General features: G+C 44.4%; 1 protein-coding gene across 3 annotated transcripts in view; it reads right to left on the minus strand.

The window, feature by feature from the left end:
- garnl3 (GTPase activating Rap/RanGAP domain like 3) overlaps nt 1–23360 on the minus strand; it is a 55345-nt gene that overhangs the window by 14208 nt on the left and 17777 nt on the right. For 2 of the 3 annotated variants that reach the window (XM_071523322.1, XM_071523323.1), the window contains exons 2-16: nt 22425–22494; nt 11423–11497; nt 9642–9741; nt 7734–7852; nt 6806–6870; nt 5633–5696; nt 5408–5434; nt 4619–4694; nt 4416–4514; nt 4203–4306; nt 2073–2181; nt 1815–1860; nt 1051–1157; nt 847–962; nt 179–301 (exon numbers count right to left, since the gene is read on the minus strand). In XM_071523322.1, the coding sequence (XP_071379423.1) occupies nt 179–301; nt 847–962; nt 1051–1157; nt 1815–1860; nt 2073–2181; nt 4203–4306; nt 4416–4514; nt 4619–4694; nt 5408–5434; nt 5633–5696; nt 6806–6870; nt 7734–7852; nt 9642–9741; nt 11423–11497; nt 22425–22494 (1300 nt within the window). The remainder of the gene's footprint in view (nt 1–178; nt 302–846; nt 963–1050; nt 1158–1814; nt 1861–2072; nt 2182–4202; nt 4307–4415; nt 4515–4618; nt 4695–5407; nt 5435–5632; nt 5697–6805; nt 6871–7733; nt 7853–9641; nt 9742–11422; nt 11498–22424; nt 22495–23360) is intronic. The other variant, XM_071523324.1, reaches the window with a different exon arrangement.

Below are 23360 nucleotides of genomic sequence, written 5' to 3' on the forward strand. Positions count from 1 at the left end.
AAGCCTATGTCTGGAATTAAAGTGGTCTACTGTGTTCACACTCTCACACTGTGATTTCATGCAAGATATTATGTACATCTGGTAGACATGTGGTTCTTGGGTGTTCATACAGTATGTATGTTTGAGTGTTTGTGAGTGTGTGTGTGTGTGTGTGTGTGTGTGTTTGTGACTGCATTACCTGCCCTATTCTGACAAATTCGGCCTGCCGTGCCTCCTCCTTCTTACGTGCCGACTTGGGAGACTCGGGGAGCACATCGCTGAAGGAGCGTCGGTTTAGCATGTTCTGGGGAGAAAAGGGAACCTACACATGGAACACCAACACACAAAATATGGCAGACACACACACACACACACACACACACACACACACAGAGGGGAAAAGAAAGCAGAAAGGGGTCTCAGACACTGACCCTGGCAGGGGGTGAGGACAGCAGCAGTGCAGCATAGTGAGAAGTAAGCTGTGTTAGGAGCAACTGTGGAAGGAGGGAAAAAGTAAGAGAAATATGAACAAAAGAGATGTGAGGAGAGAGAGAGCCCTCCTGAGAAAGACAGCATTGCAGTAGTATCCAGTCGGTGTGATGCAGTATGCAGAGGCAGACCGGGGCTGCAGTGGAATAGAGCGGAGCACAACAGAGCAGCAGCTACTCTTGCTGCCAGTGGCTGGGGATACATAGAGGGCTTGGAGAAGACCAGATCACACTGAGCCAAAAAGTTAAATGTCCATCCAAAAATGGACAAGAACAGGCCTCCGTAGATTAGATCAGACTAGACTAGGCTAGACCGGTGGTCGGCAGGCTGGACTGAGCAGGTTTAGCCAGGGTTAGACTAGGGTAGAGACTGTCGTACCTTGTGCAGGTCAGGCATGAGGTCTTGGTAGAGCGAGCGGATCAGCATGTCAAGGGTTCGCTGGCGCTTCTGGGCAAATGTTGGGGTCTCCAGTGTGGCTTTCTCTCCATTGATTACTGCAGGAGACGAAGAAAGATACGGTTAGAAAGAACAGATGGTTATGACTGTTATAGCTGCATTCCAACGCTTGTTTTCCGTGCTTACGTTTGACTAACAAAAAGTCCCTGAATTCATGGTGGTCAGTAAATACAGGTGGAGACGGGAGAGGGGGTCCAAACAGCGGAACACTCTCCTCTGAGAATATCTTCAACCTGGGACAGAGAGCAGAAATATAACATGTAATAGTGTGCCGACACAACCAAACAGACTTTTTTTTAGGGGTGTTTGTTCAAAAAGGTAAACTTGAGCGAAGAATTCCACGTTGTGGGAAGACAGCAACTCCCAAGAATGGACTACAACAAATTTCTTATTTAAGCTTGTTATGGTCTTAAGTCTTAATAAAGTGAGCATTATGTATTAAAGAAGAAACTTACACTTACACTGAATGTGTGGTAGACATACACATCAAGTCAAGTCAAATTTATTTATAAAGTACATTTTTAAAACAACTGGACTGGATCAAAGTGCAGCTCAAAGCCGATAAATACATAAAAAACACACTAAACACAGAACATAAATATGGCAGTGCCAGAAAGAACACAAGACATACACGCATAACCAGACAAATCAAGAGGGCTTAAAAGCTAGAGAATAAAAGTGTTTTGAGCCGGGACTTGAAAGAGTCAACAGGCAGATCTGATCGAGAGCGGAAAGCTGAATCAAAACACAGCGAAGGCACAGTCCCACTTTGGTTTCGACCATGAGTGACTAACAGCCAGGAGTCCCATGATGGGAGATCTGAGAGGCCTGGAGGCAGCACACACTCCATCAACACATACTGTACCATCACATTAAACAAAGCCACTCACCTGTAACTGTCATTCTGGCTATTATACCTAACTAATGCAAAAATATCTGGGAGTGAAGTGAAGGAAACAGCATTACAATATATCAGACACGAACAGAGACTTTCAAAGTTAAATAATACAATCCATATGGTTTCAAGGTTATAGGACACAGTATTAGTATTCAGCGCTGTTTTCTGCTCATTAGCCAAAGTTGCTCTGAACATGGCCCATGTCACTAATTACCACTCCGACACTCATCACTCTCCATGCGAAGGATACGGGTGAAGTGGGATCGGATCATGGAAGGTTTGAAGGACGGAGAGGCGTCGTCCCCTTCCTGGAATACTATGGTAACAATGTCGTTTCCAATGTGTCTCTTCCTCTCCACCTGGCAGGGAGGACAGAGCAGAGAGACGGACGGTGAGTCTTACGAGCACACTGTATCTGACCAGAGGCAACATTCATTATGCTACAAGAGGCTGTGCCTACACCATTTGGCAACCAGTTCTGGATCAGGTAGATCAGGGTGTATTTAAATTGTTTATTGTGTATACTTACCATTGAACCATTACCATTGTTTTGATATGCTATATTGAAAGTATTGTAAATGGTGCAATGAGTTAGGGGTACTGTTGGCTAATTGGATGGAATTTTGTTTAAATATATCATGATTTGTATGATGTGTTTTGTATCACCTAAAAAGTTAATAAAAAAAAAGAAAAAAAAAGTACATTGTGATTCATGTTTGCCTCCGCTTTTAAAGTTGATCAGTACTGTGCATAACACTGTAGATGAGATTGTACTGAGGTACAGAATAGTGCTGCAATGATGGGGGCACAAGTATGTCCAAAACACAAATCTATACACAAGAGTAATTCAGTTACTTTTTGGATATTTTCAGGTGTGTGTGTGTGTGTGTGTGTGTGTGTGTGTGTGTGTGTGTATGGGCAGGAGTCATTCCAGGAGTCAAGAAGCAGACCGTTTCCTGTTTCAATGCTCTCGGTGTAGCCCCCGTCCCCATAAGCCCTTTAGAAATGGGCGATAATTTCATCACTTTGATCTCAGCACTTCAGAGATCAAAGTGCACCGCACTACAACTCCCTCCTGCTCTCTCATCTGCTTCTTCCTTCACTTCTATTTCGCTATTTCCCCTCAGCCAGCCTCCCTCCCCCTGTTATTCACAACTTTCTTCCCACAGCACCAATTAAGATGAACTGAGTTTTATGGTGCAGAAAGACACTATGCCCAAGTGTTAAATACAATTATACTCTTTGATATGAATGGAGCTCTTGCCATTACGGTGGATGGGAGTCAAGCACAGAGCTACAGTCACACACAGCGGCCTGGGAAAGGCTTATGAGCGGAGCATGCTTGTTTTCATTGCCGACCGGCAGAATTTATTTATTTTCTTTAAGAACAAATCCAATTATGTGTCAAATCCGGTGACCAACGGCCCTTTTAAATCACACTCACTAATACTGGCATTCCAGAATGGATTTCTACAGTAAAGCAATAAAGTCTCTCAATCTTTTCTTCTCCTTTTCTCTCGACAAAGTGACCACAAAGTGCCACTACACTGACTTCCTATCTGTGAACAGTGGAGTCTTTTTGTTCACACTATTTGGATAGTGCAATGTTGATACTCAACTTTCTATCAAGTGACTATAACGTGTCACTAAAACATCTAATGAGTTTCAAGCGATACTCATACTTGTGTGAATACTAGTCGATAGATATTTAATGTCTGAGTTTGGCTTAATTTAAGGATTAGGCTTAGGGTTGGGCTAAGGTCAGGGTTAGGGTTACATAGCCTCTGAAGATGCATCAAATAGGCAGGTGAAACTTTGTTAAACATCTACTTTTTGTCACCTGATAGTTGAATAGCAACATTGGACTATCCAAATTAAGTGTCTTAAACTGTCTTCTCTGCTAAATGACAGAGATGAAGATCAATGACTTTTTCAATAATGACGTTGGGCAGATAAATAGCATTTAAAATTGCTGCCATTTCTCTGACACCAGTGTGCATCTTATAGTACAGCCAGAGAAATCCAACTTGCCCAGAGGTTTGCAGTCAAATCAAAAAACGGGACCCAGACAGGGAGAGGAGGTGGTGAGAGGCAAGGATGACAGAGGTGTGAACTATGGAGAAAAATATTTATATCTAGCCTCGCTAGTCTGACTAACTGTAAGGCTACAGACTGGGTGGTGTCAAGACAACAAAGTTCTTTCCCCTTCACTTTCACGCTCTTTTTTTTCTCTCTTGTACCTTTCCTGTCTTTTTCAGGTGCATGTTTTGCACACTGAGCAAGGGGGACATATCTATCATTGAGTGATGAGGAATCCAGCAGAAATGCATATTAATTCACACACACACACACACACACACACACACACACACACACACACCTGCTGTTTGTTCTCCTTAGAGTAAGGTAACATGGTCGACACGTGGAACATAAGCTCATGGCCCTGATACACTGTGTAGATGGACTGCATTCCTGTAGTGTCGTCTGCAGAGAAAGAGAGGGAGAAAGAGGAAGAGAGATGTTGAGGGAACCATCTCCAAGGTGAAGGTGATGAACTAAAATAATGTAGTTTAGCAGATGTGAGGTCTCCTACTCTTGGTGTCCAGCCCTCCGCGGTAGCCTGCCCATCCCTGCAGTGTAATGGAATCACCCAGCAGATTGAGAAACTTGTCAAAGCTCTCACTACCCGTTTCTAAAACAAACAGATAAGAATTTTGCTTAGCTGCTACTATCTACTGTAGCGCATATTGTTATTAAGATTCACTGTTGAAATAGAATGGGGACTGAGAAATTTACCATTGCTGAACATCTCATCGTCTGTGAGTTGTCCGTCTTTGGCATACAGGACACCAAATTTGAAGTTGACAGAACCCTACAAAATTATAGACGGGTAAAACTAAATCAAATCATCAAATCATTACAATCCATGCATATAAAACATATTTCTGTTGATGTATAATGTTGCTGTGGTAGGAAAAAATATAACCCTCTTGCAAGATTACATTGCACATTATCATGTGCAAATAATAATATCAAACTTCTGCAAATGCAGAATGTAAAATGAGGCACAAAGATGTAACAGGGTGCAGGTGAGGTTGACACCCGATAGGGTTTATTACTGAGAGACAAACAGAGAGACAATAATTACTCTACATTAATGACAGGATTTACAGCATGCATTTACTATGCAATTCCAAAACAGTAGTGAGTTAATGAATAAAGATGGAATACTGATAGAAAGTACACCAGTATTATCCAAGGATCTTTTTATGCAAGATAATGTAGAAGTTGTAAGTTTGTTTTTGAACTGTGTCAGCGATATAGAGACTTTTCAATACAAGAATTAAATAGGTGGGCTCCCCTGATCTTTTATGAATATTTCTAGTATGACATGTTGGTAAGCGAAGGTGACTTGACTTTCTGGTTGAAGGGTGATTTTGTGAAAATACTTTCGTAAATCATAATTGTACTTCCTGACTCTAAAAAACAATTCCCAGATCTTTACGCACATCAACCAATCAATAAACTGAACTGTACACATTAGCCACCAGGAAAGCGATATCATGTGAAGTTGAAATCCCATACCTCCTGTTCCTCCAACACCAGCAGATCCTGAGGGAAGAGGACACACAACAGTTATCAGTCTCAATGACCAACCTTCCCATGGTAAGACGACAGAGTGGATTTCGGCTGCTATTTACTGCACCGCCTGCAGATACACAGTCTGGGTGGTGCTGATCTGACCTGGCATGGAACAAGCGGGTGCTATATTTCATAACGAACGGGCTGCTGCTATAGCGTCACTCTCACCTTCTGAATCTCCGGGTTGAGGATCTCCCGGGGGCCTTTCTCAAACCTGTCCAGGTTCATTGCACTGGGAGTAAGGAAAGGAGAAGGGAGAGGAAGGGAAGGAGAGGAGGAGGAGGTAGCGGTGAAGAAGGAGAGAGAGAGAGAGAGTGAGAGAGAGAGAGGGGGGGATTAGTAACAGTGTAGGAGAAGAGAGAGGATAGATGGGGGAGAGATAGCCCAAAGGGTTACACAGAGAATGAGGGAGACTTGATACAGGGGATTTCTCATAGTGCACATGACATTTGTACTCCTTCAGAATTTGTACACTGACACCTTTCAACCTCAGGAATTTATATTCTGCAAGGATCATTATCTATTTCAAGCATCTCATTATATCCTGTTACTGGTCCAAAGCAGCACTACTCACTCACTACATGAACCAAACTGCTGGAATGCGATTGGATACAGAATATTGAAGGTATACACTCTCTGGCCACTTGATTAGGCACACCTGCTCGTAAAGGCAAATAACCTGCTCCTCCAAACTGTGTGCGTTGTGTGGCTGCAACTCAATATGTACAGCATGCAGACACGGTGAAGGGGTTTAGTTTTTTGTTGAACCAAACATTAGAAAGGGGCGAGATGCGTGATCTAAGCGACTTTGACCGTGGCGGTTTCCAGCATCTCAGAAACAGCTTTCCTCCTGGCATTTTCACACACTACAGTCTCTAAGAGTTTACAGAGAATGGTGCAATAAACAAAAAAACATCCAGTGAGCGGCAGTACTGTGGCCAAAACATACCTTGTTAAAGAGAGAGGTCAGGGGAGAATGGTCAGACTTGTTTAAGCTAACAGAAATGCCACAAACGCTCCAATAACATCTTCTAACAGCGTCTTTACCACAGTGGTGTACAGAAGGGTATCTCACAACACACAGGTGGCCAGTGAGTGTATATGCATATGTGTGGAGTGACATGTATGGTCTATATGGTCCATTCACTGTCTCTTTGCAATGTATGTGAGGTCATGTTGTCTGTGTGCAATATGTGTCAGCATGCACTGTGTTACCACAACCAACACGGTGAATTCCTGTACATTCATTGTAAATAGCGAACAAAGATACATGACCATGATGCAGCCAGTCTGTGTGAGGGTGAATTGCATCTGCATGTTGCTGCCGGTAATAGTTCTCACCTTAGGATGGACTTGACTGATAGTGTTTTGGTGGGGCTGTAGGGGAGGCTGATCTTCAGCGTGCCCTGCGGGAACAAGAGTGGGATTAAAAACTCTTAACACAGCGGGTTTCAATCTTTTTTTTCTTTGGGGATTCACTTTTTCAAAACAATTTTTTTCGTGACTCAAAATTGATTTCCTGAGCTACTGGAGGGGATAATCAAGCAAAATGTATCCAGTTTTTTTTTAAACTACTTCTCCACAAGCCTGTAGTACTTTAAAGCATTATATTCTGCCGAGTTTCTCCCTGCTTCTTCAGAGTGAGAATGGGGAAGCCTTTTAAATTTTCCTGCGACTCACTTTGGAGAGACCCTGAATAGAAATCTTTCAAAGAATATCCTTGAATTTTGTACCAAAAAGGGAAGTTAACAGAAGGGATTACCCCAAAGTAATACACAGTTCGCACTCCATTTTTCAATCAGTCATAGAATGATTACGGAGGACCGAGCCAAATTAAACCGAACCGGTTCAAACCAAACAAAGTTGTCCTGTTCAGTGACGATGTCCTGTACCAGTAAGACTGTGACACACAGAGATAAGACAAATCAATGTGATCAGGCAGAGGAGGTGCACCCTAATCAGGTTTCAGATGAGGCTCGAGGCCAAAATTAGACCTGAAGTAGCTGGGTCTTTGAGATGAGTCACCGCACTACAAACACACATATACATGCATGCTCACACACAAACACACACACACACACACACACGGTTGTGACTCATCAGAAGTAGCGTAGCATTGTTCCATGTTGTGTTTTCCCCTATCAGGATCACAGAAAGACAAGCCATGGCAGCAGCAAATCTGTGTCTCCAGTAGAGAAGCATAGAGGTTCAGGCTAAACCTGTGGCACGATGTCACAAACCTGTTGGCACCTTCACATCATGAACTCACCGTCTTTCTCCAGAGGATGGCTCGGTACTGAGGGACCCGCTGGTTGTTCTGGTCTGACAGGACCACCGACAGGTAGAAGGGGTTCTTCTCTGCGTCTGTACCCACATAGTTCTGATGGACTGAGGGACACAAAGAAAAAATACACATAAACAAATACATACATGCACACTGGATATTCAGCACCTGTTGATGCCACAATCAAATGGACGTTATACTTTCACTTATTTTAGACAGAGATTGTCCACATAGTCATGACACTGATTTATATGACTTGATTATAATTATATTCTCTCCCTATTTCTTGAAGGAAATATCAGTCGAAGCTCCCACTGAAACGTTTAGGGATTCAACACTCTCCCTTTCATCCCCTTTCTGTCTTAAGACTCTCTTTCTGCCATTATTTTGTCTTTCTACTCTTACTTTGGTGATTTTTCTTTTCCTTTCTTTCATTATCCCCCCCCAGTCCTCCCTGTGTGTGACATGAACAAAGATCTCCTGACGACACAACGGCACAGTCACACATTCATGTCTCTGCCTCTGTGGTTGACGGGCCAACATCTCCAGAGACAACGCTGAACAGACCTCCAAACCCAATTAAACGCAGGAGCTCTGCTCTCTCTCGTCTCCCCGTGACGCCGTCCCTTTCTTTATCTGCATCTTCCGCTTCCGTTTCCTTTATTCCCCAATTGCTCGTTCTTTCCCCATACCTTCCATTGTCCAGCTCTCCTTATTCTCCATTAGGGGGGCTGCTGTTATGTATCGATTAGCCAGATAGCTCGAGCTTGTCACTATCTGAAGAGAACGCACATTTTGAACATCCACAATCAATGATTATCTTTAAGACCCTAATGCAAGAGAACAGGGGAAATGACAAACACTTACAGTTTTATTGTTATTCTTCATCCAATTAAGGTACAACTTACTGTACTACTGAAACTGAATGCTTCAACAGACAGGAAATGCTCAAGTTAGAATCAATGGCCTTGAGTCAATAATCTTTTATGTTGTACCTTGCGGCCAGCTTCGGCCAGGCTGTGAGACACAGATGACTCAGCTGCGGTCTGGACAGGCTGAGCATTGTTCCAGAGACAGAAATCTGTGCTTCGAACTCGCCAGGCCACAGTATGAACACTATTAACACTTATCAACAGTATCAACACTTTTCTCCCTCCCTCTGACTTTTGCCGTCTAACCTTTATTCACAATCCTATCCCCATCTATATCTCGCTCCTTCTCTTCCCTCAGCCTTTCCCTCAGGTATTCCTCCTGATTTGAATCAGGTAACCAAACCCGGTGATGATCTTTTGTTGTGCGACTCGCTGTACAGCCGAGACTGTGAGTGTGAGAAGTTAATGAGGGCGAGGAAACGCTGAGGGTCAGAAAGGCGAAGGGACAGGTGACCGGTTCTAATGCATTTTTAACAGCCTGTGAGGCCACTCATGTGAATGGCTCCTGCCGGCCTGCAGAGTGCTGTGCTATGCTCATTTCATAAGCCAGCAGTCAGATCTTAATTGTGTTATCTCTTGGAGGCAAGCCTTTGCTCTGTCTGGCAGGCTGTGTGTCCTCCACTGGCTTCCTCCCTGGGCTGTGGATGGGATTAGCAGTGTGGTTGAGACTCTCAGTGGGGATATGGCTGGATGCTAACAAGTTTTGGCCTTGAATGAAGAGCGGTACAGCATGAGGACAAGGCTGACTTCATAAGATAAGAAAAGTCATGTGGAGCAGGAAAGAATTTTTTTTTTATTGTTGCAATGTCTCAGAACCAGCATATAGACTCTCCCTCACCCCTTCCCACATTTCTCTACCTCACACACACTTGCTGTGTGTGCATGAGTGTGTGTGTGTGTGTGTGTGTCTGTGTGTGTGCGTGTGTTGCTTTTGAACAGAGAGCAGCAGAGCAGCACTGACCTTTTCCCAGGAAGTATTTAAAGAACCATCTGGTGTGGTACTCCGGATTCTCCAGATGGACATCGGTTCTCCTCCAGGTTCCTGGGGTGTAGTCCGTAGTCTGAGAGTCACAAAAAACACACAGACACAGACGCGCACGCACACGCACGCACACACACATCCCACCTTGTCATCATAATAGTCACAGCTTGAGTCACTGCAATCTTCTCCGTGGAAAGCTGTTACGCAATGCAGCTGTCCAATACAGCGTACAATACAGAGCATAACATCAGATACAGCCACAGCACAGACATATCGAGGTAGAGTTGGGTTCTTTTCCTTGTCCTCATTGTTTTATCATGATGTACCATGAAGGCCAGTAAAGACGGTCAATTAAAAGCTGGCAGTCTGAAGGGTATTCATCTTTGAAATCCTAAATCATACCTACATTTGTCTTATGTCTCAAGACATTAGACAAAAGCAGTGGAGCTAGGACATCCAAGAGGCTGTGATGTACTTCAATGAAATAAGAGATGGGCCCACAATGAACAGACTAATGGTTATGCACTGTAGCTGTACTGTTGGAAACTGACATAAAAAGCATCTATGATGAATGAGGAACTCTGGGAACAATTGAAAACATAACAAAGACAAAAGTGCTTTATTCATGCTCTCGCTCTCCCGTTAAACTTCAAACCACCTTTATTGTCAAAAGAGAACTGTCAAACAAAAGATTTTACATTAATGGAAAGGCAACTCCAACAATATCAGACAATCCTGTTAAAGGTTAGAAAGACAGTATGATGGAAACCTCACAAAGAACAGATTTAGAAGTTAAGACAGGATGCGATAAAAAGGTTAGGATGCACAGAGAGGTCAATGTTACCAGGCAAGTGTATGAGAAGGTACAGAAGACAGTGGTTAGCTTGTATGTTAGTTAACAGATAGGAGTCCCAAACTGTGTTAGTGTAGCACTGTATGGGAAAGGGGTCCTGGATTTACCATTATTTAGCCAGTGCTAAAGGTTGAAAGGCTGGAGTTGACACTAAGACAAAACCATAAAAAGTTTCTGAATCTAAGCTGGAACAATGGATGAAGATAGTAAGTGTATAGAGGAAGAGGCTTAGTTAGAAAGAACTTTGTAATATGGAGGCATCTAGGATAACATTACTGGAGTAACATATGATGTGCTGCCATCACCCAAAAACTGCAAGCAGTAGCTCAGCGAAGACCGCACGTCTTCTCAATTCAGAAACAGTGATGCTAAGACACATTCTGTCAATCTTTCAAAGGACAACACACTTGGTGACATAAAAAAAAAACCTGGGATGCCACTTTGAGCCTTCTGGGGGTGTTGCGGTCCTAATTCAGGAATACAGCTGTGATGGGAGTGGCCCACTGGATAAACGTGATGGAATACCAGCTCTCATCCACACTGCTTTCAACTAACATCCAAGATACATGAGTATTTCTACAGTAAAATAGTACAAGGGATAGATACACCAGATCTTGTTGGTAAATCTCTGGTGAGTCCTGAAGGACCAGCAGGTTTGATGTATAGTTTGTATCTCAGTGTGTCTGTGTGTGTGTGTGTGTGTGTCTCTGTGTGCGTGTGTTTTTGTACTTCTACTCTTGTGAGAACAAGTTTCCAGTTGTAGTGAGGAATTTTTTTTTTTAGGACAAACTAAGGTCATTTTGGTCGGTCCTCACTCCTTCAAGGGGCTGGTTTAGGGTTGGGGTTTGAGGAATTAATGGTGTGTGGGCATTGTGTATACAAATAAATAAATAAATGCTATACATACCTCATCTGACGAGCCATTCTCCACCCTGAAGCGCCCTGCTCTCTGGATGGCCCCATCTGCATCACTGGAGATCAGCTGAGAGAGAGAGAGAGAGAGGGGGAGAGAGAGAGAGATGTACAAAATTAGAAGCCTGACAAACTATGAGTAATGTCAGACAGTAGAGGTAAGCGGATCATAAATACATTAGTGTTGGCCATCATCACAGATAAAAGAGGAACCATGGCAGACGCATCACCTCCATGTGACAGCAGTAGCATGAGTCCAACAGCCGTTAATTCCCCATGTCGTTACAATCACTTCTCCAACCGTTCGCTGTAAAAAACACCTCTGTTTTTTTTAATTTATTTATTTATTTTTTTTCCATCCAGTTTCCTCTCTACTTATCGCCCCCAATTAGCTGCCTCTTGCTGACTCACCTCTATCTCTACCCGGGTATTGGAGAAGAAACATTACCGGAGAGAAATGGGGGGATAGTGCAGTTAGTGACAGTGGGAGAAAATTAGGGAGAAGAGGAGAGGGCAGGGGAAGTGGACAAAATGTATGAATCCATGAATCTAATTTTTCCTTGAATAGCCTTACCGGGAAAATATAAAAACTGCAGACTCAATTACCAGACCTTGAAAAATACAAAAGAGTAGAAGTTTGTTACATTCTGCCAGTCTGCCAGTTTTTTTGACTATTGCCCTGATGTGTGAGTGTGTGTGTGTGTGTGTGTGTGTGTGTGTATACACACGGCTGGCTCACCGGGCCTTTGAAGTAGCCCTGCCACTGTCATCCGGCTCTCGGAGCGACTCGCCACCTTGTCCCCTTGAGCCCCGCGGACTCACCGAGACCCCCTTCAACCTATTTCCTCGCCGCATCCCCACTTCCTTCTTAACCCCCTCCATCACACTGAACAATGTTTGGTTGCCAGGCAACGGACTGCAGAATCTCTCCTCCCTGTTGCTCTTTCTTCACCTCCCGTCTCTCTCTGCCTCCTTGGCCTCTGTTCTTCTTTGCCCCCCCTCGACGCTGCTGACGCCGCAATCTCTTTTCCTCCTTGGCCGACAGAGGTCTCTGCTCTGTCGACATGTAATTCAAAAAGAGTTCTGGCACGCCTGTGGTATGTTATGTGTGTGTGTGTGTGTGTGTGTGTTGGGCACCAGATGGCCTGTAATGGTATGAAGGAGCCAAGCAAGTAGAGGACGGATAGGAAGTCACTGGGAGAGAAGAACTGAGCATGGCGTGCTGCAAAATATGCATGTTAGTCTAAATGTCCGCCAAGAAATACAACAATGACGACAACACTGACGCAGAGATAAAAGGAAAGTATTCCTGTCTACAAAGCTTGATCTTACGATGTTGCTTCTTGGCATTCATTCAAAACTATAATCATTTGTGGACTTGTAATATCAAGTAGTCAACCTCAAGCAATGTTTTTCCCCCCAAAATGGACTTGCAAGAACTGTTAAATATGTATCATTTATGTCTTTCTGTTACATGTAAATGGATGTGGATGCAAATAAACTACTTCTCAAAATTCTATTTCTCACGTAATAATGAGATAATACTATCCTATATGGAGGAAAAGAAGTAATGTTCTGCCACCGAGACATGCATCATGTTTGACTGCAGGTGTGAAGCTCTGATAATAAATGAGAGAGAGGTTTCCATGTAGTGATTGACTGGGGCTTATGAGGGGCTGCAGAAAATACTGGCTGCTCTACTCTCCCTTCATATGCATATTAATAGGCCTGTAAACAAATATAATTTCTGCATATTTCCCGGAGCGGTGGTGTATATCCCTCTATTTTTTTCTTGCAGTCCTCCTTTGTGTGTGTGTGTGTGTGAGAGAGAGAGGGAGACTGCACCGTGAACGAGTGGAGGTACTCTCTGTTGAGATCTGTCTATATGCTTATATGTGTGAAGAATGGAAAGTAAATGTCTAAGCTATAGGCCTCTATCTCCCCCCATTTCTCTCTGCTCCTGCAACATTAACTGTCCAATCGCAGGATAATGGAGGGGAAACCAATGTAGCGTGCAGAGAGGGCAAAGCACCACCTACCCAGTGTGTATGTGTGTGTGAGAAAGTGAGAGGGAGAGAGAGAGAGAGAGGGATAGAGAGAGAAAGAGAGAGAGAGAGGAAAAATGTGTGACATTCTGTACTCAATGAGAAATGAATGAGAAATGAGAAATGACGGAAGAAAGAAGATATTAAGTGCCCAGGGGAGTCTGTGTGTTATTTGTGTATGTGTGTATATGCATGTGTGTGTGTGTGTGTGTGTGTGTGGTGCATGCACACAAATGCTCCTGCTTCTAAATCATGCAACAGAGAGAGTGGCAAAGAAGGAAAAGCCTGCACTCCGATGATTCCCTGTGGGCTGGGGGAGGAGGTGGAGGTGGAGGTGGAGGTGGAAGAGAAGGAGAAGGAGGAGGAGAAACAGGGGAGAGAGGGGAGCCCTCTCTGCTCTACGCTTTAACAAACAACCCATAAAACACCTCGCCACCGCCGGAGAGACAGAGAGATAGAAGAGGAGGGAGGGGCAGGGGGAAAAAAAAGAAAAGAGAAATGGCATCAAACATATAGAAAGAGAGGGACAGAATGAAGGATGAGACCACTGGGGAAGAGAGGCAAAGAGCGATGTGTAATGACAACAAAAAGCCGAATGATAAAAGAATAATAGCCGAATAATAGCCGTCACTGCTAAGGCTTTAGACGGAGCAGTGATGCACGCACACACACACACACACACACACACACACACACGCACACACACTTAAATAGCTCCCATTTTAGGGCATGACTCGAACATTTCACAAACACAATTGAGCCCTCAGCGTACTAAGAGAGGCTCTGATTTCCCCAAGGCCCAAAGGACAGGAGGAGCGCTGCAGTGCAGAGAGAGAGAGAGAGAGAGAGAGAGAGGTGGTGGTGGGTGTTTAGGGGCGTGGGGGTGGGGGGGGGTTTACTGCTTTTGTGACTGCTGATAGATAATTGATCTCATCAGCCGGCCTGTTCATGCACACTCACAATTCTCCAGGAAGACAGAGAACACAGAAGTGGAGAAGGGGAGAGAGAGAGAGCAGGAGAGGAATCGGGAGAGGGGAAGAGTGGGAGAGAGAGAGAGAGAGAGAGAGAGAGAGAGAGAGAAAGCAATACAAGTGGTGAGCAGGGAGATCAACAGTTATGGATTGAGGGAGTAAGGTAGTGAGAGGTCTGATAGAGGAGATATGGGAGGGAGTGACGGAAGTGAAATAACTAAGAGGAGGGAGAACACGAACACAGGGTGGGAGAAAGAAGGGGGAGCTAAAGAGACAAGTAGAAACCAAGAGTGGACTGAGATAAAGGAGAGAGAGAATGAAAGGAGCAGATTAAAAAGAGAATAAAAAGCGTCATTGACAGGGAATCGCGATATTGCTATCGCTTTCTTTTTGTGTCGATTTCTCCCTCTTCTTCTCTTTCATACACTCTCTCTTTAAAAACGGACATTAAAAACACAATGAGGACACAGTGGAGCCAGACTGCATGTAAATAAAAGAAATGGTGTGTGTGTGTGTGTGTGTGTATACATACTCTCACAGCAGAGTGCTGTGTGTACTTAGGCCCAGTGTATGTTTAAGGTTAGATGATGAAAGGGTGGCCAACTTTGCAACCTTTCAAAGACTTGCTTACTTCTACTGAGGAAAAGAAGACAGGAAAGTAAGGATTTACAGGTTGGCTTGTGCTGATAAAAAGAGGATCAGAATCACTCAGAAAGCCTCTGGAATAAAAATACACACGGATTGCATTTTGGAGAGGCGTGTGTGGATGTGGCCTGTGTGAAATCCCTGAGTGGTAAATGAATAATAAATGTCATTACCTGCCTTTTCAGACTGCGGACTGGCAGTCCTTATGCGGTAGGCCTAATCATATTCTATTCTAAAATAAAAAAAACCTCAAGTCCTCCACTGTGCTGAACTCACTGAACTTTATCTGAAACACACACACACACAGCTCATACAGTCAAGGTTATAATCAAACAGGCAAAACAGCTTTTCCCTCAATAACTGTATTCTAGACCACTGATCCAGTAGCATATAATAAGCCCTCTCATGTACTAGAAAACTCTCATAATGATAATAACGATGTTTAATGCATGATGCTGTCATGGACATGAAATAACATGAAGGAGTAAAGCAGAAGTGAAAATGTATAACAAAGACAAACAAACGCTGTAACATGGACTTTTCCATGTAGCCATTGACTGAATCTGATTAGCATTAAATCCGCCCGCGGCTAGGACAAATCTAGCCGTGCCAACAGCAGCACCACATCAATATCTGCCCGTTTATACCACAGCAACATCGGCCACAACTAGCCTAATGACTGGAGCCGAAGGCAGAGGCCCACCCACCCAGGAGCCACACTGGGAAGGCGCGGCTGCCAAGGCCCTTCAAGAGTGGGCAGGTGCTGCAGACGAGCGCCGGGATCACAGAGCGCACCGGGGGAGCGCTATGCATCAGCTGCTCTAATGGACAGGCAGTTACATGAGAGGAAGAGGGGCAGGTGGAGAAACATTTAGCAACACACAGGATATGATGTTAGTATCCCTTGTGCCATAACGGTGAGCATGGGGAGCATTCATATAGAGGCCCGATTCAGAGTTTAACAGAATGATATAAAACCATACAAATGAGTGACCATAGAAAACATCAGGCTACACCTACAGCACCATAAGACAGCAACATCCACCAGCTACCTGCTCTAGCTTCAGGGTGAGTGAGTGCAGTCAAGTCATTGGGGTTATCAAGTGGGCACCCTCCTTCACTGATGTTTCGTTGAATTCGGCCCACGACACCTCAAGAAGGCTCAACAGTGTATTCCGACGTCCCCCCTCTTTGCCTCAGCAGACCCAAGTCCACTACACCGCTGTCAGCTGCACCTTTGTTACCAACAACACTGCTTTACAATACACACTGCCATCAATATTCCTTTCTACTCCACACCATGCACTTCCATGTTATACAGTTACACAATACAATCTGCACCCTACAAAGTTACACACTATAAAAGTTACACCCTACACTTGTCCAAGCAGTGAGCAGACACCCGACCAACTCAGCAGTCTGCTTATCCGCTCTGTATCTGCTTTGGCTAAGCTAAATCTGACTGGCCCTGCTGGCTTGACTGGCAGCTTCATCTGAATGGCAGGGGCCCGCTCAGCTGTCCAGCCACCCTCACTGTTTATCTAAGTCACACGATTACACAGAGGCCCCCGTTTATACAGGCTTTAAGTATTCGGCAAACAAACTCTAACAGATATGCAAATGTACAAGAATGATACAAGGCTAATGCAGTATTTTCTTCTAAACACGTAGGCCATGTTTATGAGGGCTGTAAGTCTTACTACCAGACGAGTGTGCAAACAAATTTTAACATGTTAATGTTTAAGCATGCTAGAAGAAGAGAGAAGAGAGGAGAGAGAGAGAGAGAGAGAGAGAGAGAGAGAGAGATGTACAAAATTAGAAGCCTGACAGAGGGGTTATATTTTAGAGCACTCAGGCATAAAATTTTGATGATGATTATTGATGAATTTGGGTGCTATATTTCAAGTACTTTCAAGGCCACCCATTAATTTTCAAAAACATTTAAGGCCTAATTTAATTTTTCTCAAATCCACAAAATTCCTAGGATTTTCAGACCCATGGGAGCCCCGGATAAAGCATACAAGATTAGATGACAAGATGGCTGTATGTGAAAGAGACACAGAAAGAACAGAGAGAGAGAGACACAGAGAGGAATAGAGACAGAAGCAGACAGGAGAGACAGACAGGGGGTTGGTGTACAGTTGTGACTGGACTACAACTGCAGGGCTGTTGGGCAGGCAGCCTTTCTCAGCTTGACAAAACAATGACATCATTGGCTTTACAGACACTAAACAGGGCAAAAAAATCTGGATCACGAAACTGTAAACCTAGCAAGTGTATGTACATGTGTGCATGTGTGTGTTAGCAGCAGGGTGGCAAATTAACACACACCACCTGCCAAATACGTGGGATTTTGAGCATCAGATTTCCATTTCCCTGCCTGGAAAACAACTCTCAAAATTCAAAAGATATAAATCCCATGGTCGGTGAGAGGCCCGGTTAGCTAAGTAAATGAATGTTACAAAACACACAGGCGCAAACGCACGACCTCATGCGTGTGCATTGGGAGTGGAAATAAATGAGATCTGACATTGCAGTCAAAAGCCTCCGAGGCAGTGACAGTAACAGTGGTAGACAGGTGGGAAGTGGAGCCGTCTGCTCACTATCCACCATGTTAGACTGACAGCTAACCTCTCAACGCAGTGTTCCTGCGCACACACACACACACACACACACACACACAATCCACAACAGACTGTGAGTCTACAGGGCCCGGTCGTGTGGCAACAACCTCTCCATCTCCCACATTTTCCTGTGTGGTCCATCTCACAGCCGGAGAGACAGCCAGCACCCACCCCTCACCGATTTGTTACCGTCTTTATCTCTTGCCCTCCAATAAAGACAATTAAATTCATTGGGGGGGGGGGGGGGGTGAAATGCTTTAAAAGCTGTCATGTCAGGATGAAATGGCTTTAATTGTCGCTGGCTTCAGCTGCAGTGTGCGCCACGCAATTAGGCTTTTGAAACGGCACTGAAGAGTTGTCACTGACTGAAGGAACAAAGACAGGGTGGGAGTTGCGTCGTGTGTGTGTGGCTGTGTGTCTTCTGTACGTGTGTGTGGGCATGAGTTTGGATGGCATCATGTAGTATTTGCTTGCTCGTTGTGTAGATGTTCAGTGTGTGCTTGAGTGTTTCGATTTGTATCCGTGTATGTGTGTGTATTGTGAGGAGGCTGGCACAGGGGTTAATAGGAGTCTTACATGTGCTGGCATAGACTGACTTGGGCGTGTAATGTGGGCTGATGCTTAGTGTGTGTGTGTGTGTTTGTGTGCATGTGTGTGTGTGGCAGCAGGGTATTGATTTTCTTTATTCCTCGGTGTATTTAGTGAATTAAACTTCCTACTTTTGTCTCTTGCTCTTTTCCCTGTAACGAGAGGGCCCTTTGGCACTGTGTAAGGCTGGGTCCGCTGAGACACACACACACACACACACACACACACACACACACACAGACAGAGAGTAAAAACGACCACACACTTACACTTACAGCGTTTTTTCTTTCAAAGAAGTACCTGAGAGGCTGAGCTGTCTGTCTGCCTAATAGCTGGGCCAATGATGCAGACACACAATACTCACAAACACCTGACTGACAGCCACTGACTGCTCACCTCCTCTCCCTTCATCATCTTTATGTTCATAACGGCACATAGGCTTACTTCACAACAATCATACTTATCATTTGTCATTTGCCAAGAAAAAGAAAGAGTGTATTTCAAACCAGAGGATTTCAGCAGCACTCCTTATTTCTACAGTTATTGGGTAGAAATGTTGATAAATTCAGTATGTAATGGACTTAAAACAGAGTTTCTACTTCAAACACTGACAAGGTAGCAGCGCTTCATGAGCTGTGAATTTAAAATAACTGGAGTAAAACTGGACCCTATCCAGCTCCTTATGTCAGGATTAGCCTTTGTGTGTGTGTGTGTGTGTGTGTGTGTGTATGTAGGCCAGGACTTGGATGAATCATACTGCTACGGCGTCTGTGACAGAAGAGGTACCATCTCTTATTGCCAGGTCCTACCTCCCTTTTACATGACACCAAAAATAAAATAAACAGACACGATGACTCATTATCCTTTCACAACTCCGCTTATGTTGGTCTCTCTTAATAGGGAACTCCCACTTGTGTTTAGACATTTTGAACACTTGTCTTCCACGCACTGGAATAAGGAGGCACAGTATAGACAAACTGATGCCAAGAAAAGATACATAACCACAGTGTGATTCACAGCAGTAATAGTTTGGTACATACCACGGACACAGGGCAGTTCACTTTTGGTGCAGTAGGGAAAAAATGTCAGTGCCTGCTGACTTTCATTCCTCAGAAAATCCTCATTCATTTTCCCATTGGCAAACTCATTTTCTCATGAATAATTAAGTGCATTAACTTTGTTTTTGAATAGATAGGTTTATAAGTTCAGACCTACAGTAGAGCTTTTGCCTTAAAACACAATGAAACACAGAAGTCTGGAGTAAAATAGCTCATAATTTTACTGTTTATCTCATCCTTTTGGCGAACTAAATGTGGCTTACATATTGTATTATTATCACAAAATGCAATATATACAGCCGTACATGCCTCAAACCTCAAAGTCAACGAATGCCTGTGCCTCCTCCCAAGCTAGCACTAACAAGGTCTTCATATATCTTTGCCAAGCCAAACAAGTTCTGTATCACTGCTCATGAAGGACGCACCAATCCTCTGCCCAGCGACTTAGAAAACCTTCAGTCTGCAATCCAGAAAGACCTTACATCACATCTCTGCTGGATATTGTTCTTGCTCACACTAACGAGTCGCTGGAGTCCATCAGAGCACCATCGACACCCAAGGCGAGTGCATCACTGTGATGGAGTGCTTGCTGTCCTGCTACAGTGATAGGCTAGCAGAGGTAGAATCCCTCTGTGAGTCGCTGAAGTCCCACAGCGAGCCACTTACGGATAGCGTGGACCACCTGGAGAACTGATCCAGGATCAGGATGCCGGGCATTCCAGAGAAGATGGTAAAGTTTATGACGGCTATTTAAGGAAATGTTTGGTGCTGTCTTCTTCCCTACGCCGAGGATGGGAGGAAATAATTCCTGCTCCATGTCTCCTCACCTGGAGACATGGAGCCTTGTGAGAACCAGACTCTACAAGCCTGTTCTCCCTCCTGCATTCACACAATCAACCATAAATCTTCTTTAAAAGAAAAAGAAAAATCCCACAGAATGTGGTTCATGTCTCTCATTTTCACTCCTGAACCAAGAACCAAAGATCATCGCTAAAGAGTCTGTCCTCCCTGAGGTTATTTCTGAAACCATTATAACCCAACCAGGGTTCATGAAGGACCGCCATTCATTTTCCATTATCCATAGACTCTTCTATTATCCATACCTCAGCCCTCTTCTCCCTCCAGACGTTGTCACATCTTTAGATACAGAGAAAGCTTTTGACCGGATAGAATGTGATTATTTGTTTTTCGGTTTACAGAAACTTGGTTTTGGTGGGTTTTTTCTGTAATTTCTTGGGTTAAATCCCTCTGCTGCTCCCCCATGCATGTATTAGGTGTGCCTATGGTTCTATGGTGGTTGGACAAAGTTCTGAAGAATTCTTGCCCATGCTTAATGTTATTCTAGCACAGCTAACGGCACAATTCACCTCACTCACACAGTGGCCATATTTGATTTCTGTCATGCTTGTGATGGGAAGCACTATGTGGAAGACTGCAAAGCAGATGCATACAATGGCAGACTCATCCAGTCTTTGGACAAAAATATTAAAATACATACCAGAATTGTCTTTTGACTGAGTTATGAGGAGAGCTGTCCAAATTATCCAAAAAGGTCTGAATCAAAGGCTCCATATTTGTTACAAATATATCTTCTGACACAAGTGCTAGATGAAATGCTTATTCATTTAGATCTGTTCACAGAGCTTATGGAGACTGAGATGGTATTTATGCATTAGCAAACTAGCAAAGATGGTTAGCACTGCTATAAGTTGGCTACTAACTAACACCAAGCTGGCTGTATTGATCCAGCTAAACTATTCATCATTAGGCTAGACTGCTGCCGCTGCATAGCATATGGAAATTGTATACCTAACCATCAAGATGGATTACAGATGCTTTTACTTCACTGTGGTTAAGTCAGTCTTCTTACATGGAGTTAGTATGGCATAACAGACTCGGATTTGTCAGATTCTAAGTGCATGCAGAGGAACCAAAGACGGGGAGATGCCACCAACCAGACTAACAAGAAAAACAGCACTTGTATACTGCAGAAGAAGCACAGCCATTTCACACTGCTTGGTGACGGACACACTCTGAATATTAAGGTTATCTGAAGTGACCTCTTCTAGGCTCGCACTCACCACAATGTTTGGATACTGCTCTTTTGGTCTCTCTCTCTCTCTCTCTCTCTCTCTCTCTCTGACTCCCACTGCTCTCTCTCTCTCTCTCTATCACACACACACACACAGCGGTATTGTGTTTGGTGTTAGCCTGCTACTGCTGATAGGCAGCATGTGGTTTCTCCCCAACACTAATCTGACACACGCGTGGTGTGCTGCACTCATGGACAAACCCACAATGTGTCTCTGGTAGGAAGTAAGATCGCAGTGTGGAACCCTGGGACTTCCTGTCCTTCTGGGCTATCGGGATGTACAGACTCAGTTCACAGTGGGGGGACACACGCACGCACACACACACAAACACACTCACTTACATATTGATGGCAAAACACACACTCTCTCTCACACACACACAAACACCCGAAAGCAACAATGACTCAACAGCTTAGTAATCAACCACAAGACGCATACTGTGCAGCAGCTTTACAACAGTCGTGTCAAAACAAAACAAATTAACTTTGGAGGCTGGGCAGGCTGCAGAGTCCTGTGAGTCCACTGTGACTGAAGCACCTATTGTGATCCGTGCTGGCAAAGCACATCAGTGGACCACACCCAGTACGTCATGACTCATCAGTCCCTCTCTGTTGTCTCTCCACACCAACAGGAGGGAGAGAGAGAGAGAGAGAGAGAGAGAGAGAGGGAAAGAGAGAGAGAGAGAGGGAAAGAGAGAGGGAGAATGGAAGAGAAAGAGAGGGAGGGAGGGGATATCATCAAGGAAATAAGCAACAAGGAGCATGGAAGGAGGATGAGAAGAAAGCCACATTGGGAGGAGAGGAGAGGAGAGGATAGTAGGAGGGAGGAGAGAGGGAGGAGAAGAGATGAGAGGACAGGAGAGAGGAGAGGACAGAGGAGGAGGGAGGAGGGAGGAGGGAGGAGAGAGGAGAGAGGAGAGGAGAACACACCAAGACAGGCACAAACAGATGAATGCAGTGCGAGTGGGACTCACCAGCTCGACGGAGCCATAGTGTTTCCTGCTGAAGTCTCCACGCCTGCAGCCCAAGTCCTCCGAGGCAGAGCTGTAACACAAATGCACAGTCAGACACATGGTCCGTCTCCTCCATCACACCATACACACATACTGTAGAACACACTCATACAAGTGGCAGTTGTAGCATCTTTTTTCCCCATGTCTTTCTCTCACTTTGTCTCCTTGTCCATTGTCACTTTGTTCACACTGTGTTCTCTCTCTCGCTTTCTCTCTCTCTCTCTCTCTCTGTCTATCTCTCTCACCCCTCCCTCTTTCTTCCTTTCTTTCCTTTCCTCTGCCTGTCTCTCGGTCGGTGTGGTGAGGCTGGCAGCGGCATGGTGACTGGCCCGGGAGCGGTGGCCAACCCAGTTCTGATTGAGATGAGGGTCCTGATTGGATTAAGTCACAGTGATAGATGGAGACTGGCTGGGAGAGCAGACTGCTGGGTCACAGTCAAACACACATATACACAAACACAAATACATACACAAAATAAACACACACACACACACAGACATTAAGTCACACACAAGCATGCAAGTACACACAAAAAAGTAAAGATACAGAAACACACAGTTACGGACTTCTCACATTGTTCTCTCAAAATGAATAGCAGGGTTTCAAAGTTTCTCTTATAGGCATCATACTCTGCAAACCATTCTGAAGAGACATACCATAATATCAAATATCACCAACGGAGACACCACACATTGTGGTAGACTCTTGTGTGAGTTGAAGCTGCCCTGCCATTACACTGCAGTTGGTTGAAACTGGAGGCCGAGTCCAATGCAACACCTGCAGTATTCATCACACTATTCCTCAAGACTGCTGACACTGCCAGAACTTTGTTAGCAGTTAGGACTCAATACAGAGGCAAAAAATCCGCCACTGATAATCACGTCTCAATAAATGACC

The sequence above is a fragment of the Centroberyx affinis genome, unplaced genomic scaffold, assembly GCF_046629955.1.
Source record: "Centroberyx affinis isolate AG114_WGS23_722 - 3 ecotype Tasmania unplaced genomic scaffold, CSIRO-AGI_Caff_v1 ptg001080l_1, whole genome shotgun sequence".
NCBI lineage: Eukaryota > Metazoa > Chordata > Actinopteri > Beryciformes > Berycidae > Centroberyx > Centroberyx affinis.